Consider the following 7,762-nt stretch of genomic DNA (forward strand, 5'->3'; position numbering starts at 1 on the left):
GATTTTGATATGTAGAGGAGGGAAGTCAGTGTGACAGATCGCCGAGCCGACACTTTCTCACTATATCCTCAATGAATACTGCTCTCAATTTGTTAGGTTAGAAAATGGCGTCTTGTTGAGATTTTAATTTGTATTTATTTTGTAATTAATTTGCATTTATTTACTACTAGCATGAATAGATTTTGATATGTAGAGGAGGGAAGTCAGTGTGAAATATAACAATTTTACCTAATACTTTTGCTTTGCTTCTTACCCTTGGATCAGTATCTTCCTCTTCCTCATCAGGGTTGTAAGTCTCAGCACAGACTAAAATTGGAAAGAAAAAACAAAGAGATGAATTTAACAGATGGGTGGTTTTAGGGAAAATACTAAGGGAACATAATTTTCTTCTATTCACAGTTTTCTAAAGTTGTAACGATCTTTTTATTTATTTATTTTTATTTCTTTTTTAATTGTTGGTGATTCATTGAGGGTACAAGAAACCAGGTTACACTGATTGCATTTGTTAGGTAAAGTCCCTCTTACAATCATGTCTTGCCCCCAAAAGGTATGGCACACACCAAGACCCCACCCTCCTCCCTCCTACCCTCTCTCTGCTCTTCCTTTGCCTTACCCCTCCCTCCCTCTTTCTCTCTCTGCTCTCCCCTTCCCCCATCGTGTCATTAATTATCATTAATTGTCCTCATATCAAAATTGAGTACATAGAATTCATGCTTCTCCATTCTTGTGAAGCTTTACTAAGAATAATGTGTTCCACTTTCATCCAGGATAATAAAAAGGCTGCAAAGTCTCCATTTTTCTTAGTGGCTGAATAGTATTCCATGGTGCACATATACCACAACTTGTTAATCCATTCCTGGGTTGGTGGGCATTTAGGCTATTTCCACATTTTGGCGACTGTAAATTAAGCTACAATAAACAGTCTAGTGCAAGTGTCCTTATGATAGAAGGATTTTTTCCTTCTGGGTAGATGCCCAGTAATGGGATTGTAGGATCAAAAGAAAGGTCTAGCTTGAGTTCTTTGAGGGTTCTCCATATTTCCTTCCGAAAAGGCTGTTTTAGTTTGCAGTCCCACCAGCAGTGTAAAAGTGTTCTCTTTTCTCCACATCCACACCAACATCTGCAGTTTTGAGATTTTGTGATATGGGCCATTTTTGCTGGGGTTAGATGGTATCTCAGGATGGTTTTGATCTGCATTTCTCTAATAATTAGGGATGATTAGCCTTTTTTAATGTTTGTTAGCCATTTGCCTGTAGTTCCTCATGGTGTGGTGACCCCAGCCACAAAATTATTTTCATATGAATTACATTCATAACTGTAATTTTGCCACTGTTATGAATTGTAAATAATATGCAGGATGTATTTAGGCGACCCCTGTGCAAGAGTCATTTAACCCCCAAAGGGGTTGCAACCCACAGGTTGAGAACTGCTGGCTTACACCCAAGAGTTTGAGGTTGCTGTGAGCTGTAACACCACAGCAATTTACCGAGAGTAACATAGTGAGACTCTGTCTCCAAAAAAAAAAAAACAAAAAAAACCCCAAGAATAGTGCCTTCTGGTATGTCCTGTACACAAGACTCATTCTTTGCTGCCTTAGCCTACACTATTCGTGTGGACCATGCCTCCTGTGCTGTAATACCATCAACACTCTACCTTTCCAATAGGGATCTAGTTATCTTAAAATAGAGGAAAATTAAAGGAAATGAAGAGAGTCATGATTTTATTCTCTCAAACAGCATTAGGTAATCCTCTGTAGGTAGGGCTACATAGTCTCTGGCTAGAGTGGGCCTTGGGTCGCTGAGGCAGAGAAATAACAATGGGATATAGGTAATGACTCATTAACTTTCTCCAAGCATTCTTTTTTGCGGGAGATTAACACAAAGTGCATTCATCTCAGTTCTGCCCTAAAGATTAAGGCAGACATCTACCTTGGTTTCTTAGCCATTTTTGTTGCCACTTTTTGCATTTTCATAGTATTTTGGTAGGTGACTGGGAAAGTTGCATCAAAGGCATCTAACCAGATACTATGTTAAACCGCAAGTTTCTCAGTCCAGTGTGCTCTTGATTAAGGTCATTATCAGACCAGTTTTCTAAACCAAAAATTTGGAATTCATCATGACTTCCTTCTTTTACCTCTCAACCAATGAATACATCAAATTCTGTTTCAGAAATTTTTCATATGTGACTTTTATTCAGTCTATTCCAGTATTTTGCTACTCCTTGCTCTAGGACATCAAAACAACTACTTAAAATAACAAAAATTTTTTTCGAAACCTTCACTTCAGGAGTTAGATGGCACATGGATATTATACTTAAGTCTATTTTTGTGTATAAAAATCTTTCATTTAAAAGGTTAAAAATTATTGAGTATTATGAACCTGATCAATATAAAAAAAGGTTTAAAAAAGTTCAATGATGAGATTGATATGATTTTGCTGATAACAACACTTAATCCTTGGGCTAGCCTATTTCTGGTGATTTTTTCCCTCCAATTTTAGAGAAAAGTACTTTAGCAATTTAGGTCATTTTTTGTATCTTTAGACATTAATATAGACATAATATAAAGATGCACTTTTTGTATCTTTAGACATTCTGAAGTAGAGTGTTAATTATAGTCTTCAAATCTATTTTTTTTTTTTTGAGACAGAGTCCCACCCTATACTCTAAACAGAGTGCAATTGTATCACAGCTCACTGCAACCTCAGACTCTGGCAGCTGCTGGGATTACAGGGGCATGCCACAGTACCTGGCTGGGTTTTTCATTTTTTTAAGACCTGGGGCCTCACTCTTGCTCAAGCAAGTCTCAAACTCCTGAGCTCAAGCAATTCTCCCTCCTTAGCCTTCTACAGTGTTGGGATTATAGGCATGAGCCACTGTACCTGGCAATAGTCTTCAAATCTTAACATATAGAACTATGATTTGAATGAAAGCAGTTTACAAAATAAGTAAATGGGGGGGGGGGAGCAGAGCTAGATGGCAGACCAGAGGATTGTTCAACTCAGCTCTCAAAGAATGACAGGAGAAAAAGAGAACCCAGCCATACCTGGCACAGGGACCTTACCCAGAGTCATAGCTCAGGGAGCACAGAGAAGATGTAGTAAGTTGGATATAGCCTATGATTCAGAGCACTGGAAATCTGATGCATTAGGCAACTGATTATGACCAGCTGGGATTGGCTGGCTGCGCACAGAGGTCCAGGATAGGAGGAAGCCTATCTGGAGTTTTCAGTTGTTGGGAGAAGCTACACATTGAATGGAAAGTTTAGAAGAGTGGGCAGACCTGACCAGTATATAGCAACGAGATTTCAATGTTGGCTGGAGTGGATTTGCCATAGGTTTGGTGGCTTGCAAGGCTGCCATACACAGAAGGCCTTGGAGGCCACAGGGCTGCCATTGTGGGAAGGTAGTGAGAAGGTCTTAGCAGGGGCCTAAAGCACAGCTGTCTTAATTCTGCCTGCTGGAATCAGAACTCCACTCTTGGGACAGGCTGAGGGACTTCTGTACCCCATGGAAAGAAACTAGAGTTAGGGGGCACTGTGAGACTTGCCCCTGAAAGATCCTTATGAGCTTTAAGAAACCAACCCGGGGCTCGGCACCTGTGGCTCAAGTGGCTAAGGTGCCAGCCACATACACCTAAGGTGGCAGGTTCGAATCCGGCCCGGACCCGCCAAACAACAATGATGGCTGCAACCAAAAAATAGCCAGGCGTTGTAGCAGGCGCCTGTGGTCCCAGCTACTTGGAAGGCTGAGGCAGGAGACTCGCTTGAGCCCAGGAGTTGGAGGTTGCTGTGAGTTGTGATGCCATAGCACTCTACCCAGAGGGACAGCTTGAGGCTCTGTCTTAAAAAATAAAAATAAATAAAAAATAAAAAAAAAAGAAACCAACCCGGCAGAGTCTGAATGCTAAGGAAACAATCAGGTGATCACTGAAGGCAACTAAATTAAGTTTGGAATACATACCATAAAGATTGCCAGCTATACTGTCTCAAAAAAAGACCCCCCAAAAAACAACACAGCACCAACTACCTGGTGTCTTGTGACATACTGCAACATACTGTGATCAAGAGCAAGGACTTCTATTTGAAACAAAGGAGGCAGTAAGAAGTAAAAAGGAAAGAAGGACAAAGTGATGAACAAGAAGAAAGAACACATGAGGAGGAACCAACAGAAAAATTCAGGCAACATGAAAAAACAGAACAGAGGAACTCCCCCCAGGGGAACCTGAGGCAACTACTACAGAAGACTCCACTTACTAAGAATTAATTGACTTGACAGAAAAGGCATTTAAAACATGGATGATAAAAACTATACAAGGAATGAATGAGAAAATGGAAAGAAAGAACCAAAAGTCAGACAAGAAACAGGTAGAATATAGAAAGGATATGGCAGAGCTTAAGGAAATGAGGGAGACAATCAAGGACTGTAAAGATGCAATGGAAAGTATCAAAAATAGGTTAGACAATGGAGAAGAAAGAACCTCAGAGCTAGAGGAGAAAAGTTTTCAAGTTAACCTAGGTAGTTAAAGAGGCAGAAGAGAAAGAAAGCAGAATAGGCATTTAGAAAACTACGAGGCTCCAGGAAATCTTCAAACATACCAATAATAAGGATTTCTGAAGACAAAGAAGATTGTCCCAAAGGAATAGAAGCCCTACTGGAGACTATGATAAATGAAAACTTCCCAAGTTTCACTAAGACCCTGACATACTTTCAGATGGATATTAAACCCCAGGTCATCTCAACACAAACACAGCCTCCCCAAGACACATTGTAATCAACCTGTCCAAAGTCAAGATTAAAGGAAAAAAAATTGCAAGCAGCCAGGAGTAATAGCCAACTGACCTACAGAGGCAGAGCCATTAGGATGACAGCATACTTTTCAATTGAAACCTTCCAAGCCACAAGACCACGGTCATCTACCTTCAACATTCTTAAACAAAACAATTTTCAGCCCAGAATTCTGTATCTTGCTAAACAAAGTTTCAAAATTGATGGTGAAATCAAATATTTTATGGATATATAAGCACTGAGGAAGTTTGCCACAACAAGAACAGCTCTACAGAAAATGTTTAGACCTGTTTTCAACACTGACCACACAATAAACCACCAACAAAGTAAACACCCAGAAGCTAAAGGTCAAAACAGCTCCCGTAATGGCGCAAAGGATAATCCTATACAACAGACTTTCAGAAAATAAGATGAATAGAACTCCACCATACTTATCAATTCTCTCAATAAATGTCAATGCACTGAATTCACCATTGAAGAGGCATAGGTTGGCTGATTGGATAAAAAAGGACAAGCCATCGATATGCTATCTCTAGGAGACCTAACTAGCCTTGAAGGACAAATCAAGACTCAGGGTGAAGGAATGGAAAACAGTATTTGGAACAAATGGAAATGAGAAGAAAGGGGGGAGGGCAATCTTATTTTCAGATGTAAGGAGATATAAAGCAACTAAAGTTAAGAAAGACAAAGATGGACACTTTATACTAGTCAAAGGAACAATACAACAAGAAGACATTTCAATTTTAAATACTTATGCACTCAACTTAAATGCTCCTAGATTCTTGAAACAGAACTTGATGGGGCTGAACAATATGATATCCCATAATGCCATAATAGTCAGGGACTTTAATACCCCTGACAGAACTGGACACATCCTCTACACAGAAACTAAACAAAGATACAAAGGACTTAAATGGGACCCTAGAACAAATGGGATTAATAGACATATACAGAACACACCACCCCAAAGCTAAGGAATATACATTTTTCTACTCAGTCCATGGTACGTACTCCAAAATTGACCATATCCTAGAATACAAATCAAACCTCAGCAAAATTAAAAGAATAAAAATTATACCTTGTATCTACTCAGACCATAAGGAAATAAAGGTGGAACTCAATTCCAAAAAAAATGTTCAACCCCACACAAAGACTTGGAAATTAAACGACCTTATGCTGAATGATAGTTAGGTGCAGGAAGAAATAAAAGAGGAAATCATTAACTTCCTTGAGCACAACAACAATGAAGACATAAGTTACCAAAACCTGTGGGATACAGCAAAAGCAGTTGTAAGAGGGAAATTTATCGCATTAGATGCCTACATTTGAAAAACAGAAACAGAAAGAAAGTGCATCAGCAAACTCATGAACCATCTTATGGAACTGGAAAAAGAAGAACAATCTAATCCCAAACACAGCAGAACAAAAGACATAACCAAAATTAAATCAGAGATTAATGAAATTGAAAACAAAAGAATCATTTAAAAAATTACCAAAACAAAAAGTTGATTTTTTGAAATAATAAATAAAATCTATAAACCTTTGGCCAGATTAACTAGAAACAGAAAAGTAAAATCTCTAATAACCTCAATCACAAACAATAAAGGAGAAACAACAACAGATGCCACAGAGATACAAGAGATCATCTCTGAGTACTACAAGAAACTCTATGCCCAGAAATTTGACTATGTGGAAGAAATGGATAAATATCTGGAATCACACCCCCTCCCTAGACTTAATCAAGAAGAAATATATTAAAAAGAAGGAGGAGGAGGAGGAGGAGGAGAAACAGATCTCTTAAACAGACTGATTTCAAGAACTGAGATCAAAGAAACAACAAAAAATCTCCCATCATGGCTTGGCGCCTATAACTCAAGCAACTAGGGCACCAGCGACATACACTGGAGCTGGCAGGTTCAAATCCAGTGTGGGCCCGCCAAACAACAATGACAACTATAACCACCTGTAATCTTAGTACTCTAGAACGCTGAGGTGGGAGAATCCATTGAGCTCAGGAATTAGAGACCAGCTTGAGCATGAATAAGATCCTATTTCTAGAAAATAAAGGAAAAATTAGCTATGCATGGTGGGACACACCTGCAGTCCCAGGTTCCTGAGAGGCTGACGCAGAACAACTGCTTGCGTCTAGGAATTTTAGGGTATTGAGCTGCAATGATGCCACTGTACTCTACCCTGGGTAACAAAGCAAGACTGTCTCAATAAAAGAAAAAAAAATACCCAGATAGTTTACTCTAACTTACTTAAAAAATAATCTAGACCATAGATTATTAGATAAAAGGCTAAATATTAACAAACTAGTCTCATACAAGAAAATACAAATAGATTTCCTATATTTGGAAAGCATTAATTAAAATTTGGGAGGGGGAAAGAGTCTCCCTGAGGAGAGTGCCATGGCATCATAGCTCATAGCAACCTCAAACACTTGGGCTCAAGAGATCCTCTTGCCTCAGCCTCCAGAATAGCTGGGACTACAGGTGTCCACCATAATGCCTGGCTAGTTTTTCTTTTTCTTTCGTTCTTTTTTTTCTTGACACAGAGTCTCACTTTGTCACCCTTGATAGAGTGCTGTGTCATCACAGCTCAAAGCAACTTCAAACTCTGGGGTTTAAGAGATTCTCTTGCCTCAGCCTCCCAAGTAGCTGGGATTACAGGCACCCGTCACAATGCCCAGCTGTTTTTTTTAGAGAAGAGGTCTCGATCTGGCTCAGGCTGGTCTGAAACCTGTGAGCTTAGGCAATCTAACCACCTCAGTCTCCCAAGCGTTGGGATTACAGGCATGAGCCACCACACCTGGCTAGACTAGGTCTCACTCTTTCTCAGGCTGGTTTCAAACTCCTAAAGCTCAGGCAATCCATCTACCTTGGCTTTTAAAAGTACTAAGATTGGCTCGGCGCCTGTGGCTCAAGCAGCTAAGGCGCCAGCCACATACACCTAAGGTGGCGGGTTCGAATCCCCAG

General features: G+C 39.7%; 1 protein-coding gene across 1 annotated transcript in view; it reads right to left on the reverse strand.

Moving 5' to 3' along the window:
- Nucleotides 1-7,762, reverse strand: part of PRKAR2A (protein kinase cAMP-dependent type II regulatory subunit alpha) — a 104,182-nt gene that overhangs the window by 60,870 nt on the left and 35,550 nt on the right. Inside the window, 1 exon segment of the mRNA XM_023519516.1 lies at nucleotides 254-306. Coding sequence (XP_023375284.1) covers nucleotides 254-306 — 53 coding nt within the window.

Source organism: Otolemur garnettii, unplaced genomic scaffold (assembly GCF_000181295.1).
Source record: "Otolemur garnettii isolate 467f Iridium unplaced genomic scaffold, OtoGar3 scaffold00179, whole genome shotgun sequence".
In the NCBI taxonomy this organism is placed as follows: Eukaryota; Metazoa; Chordata; class Mammalia; order Primates; family Galagidae; genus Otolemur; species Otolemur garnettii.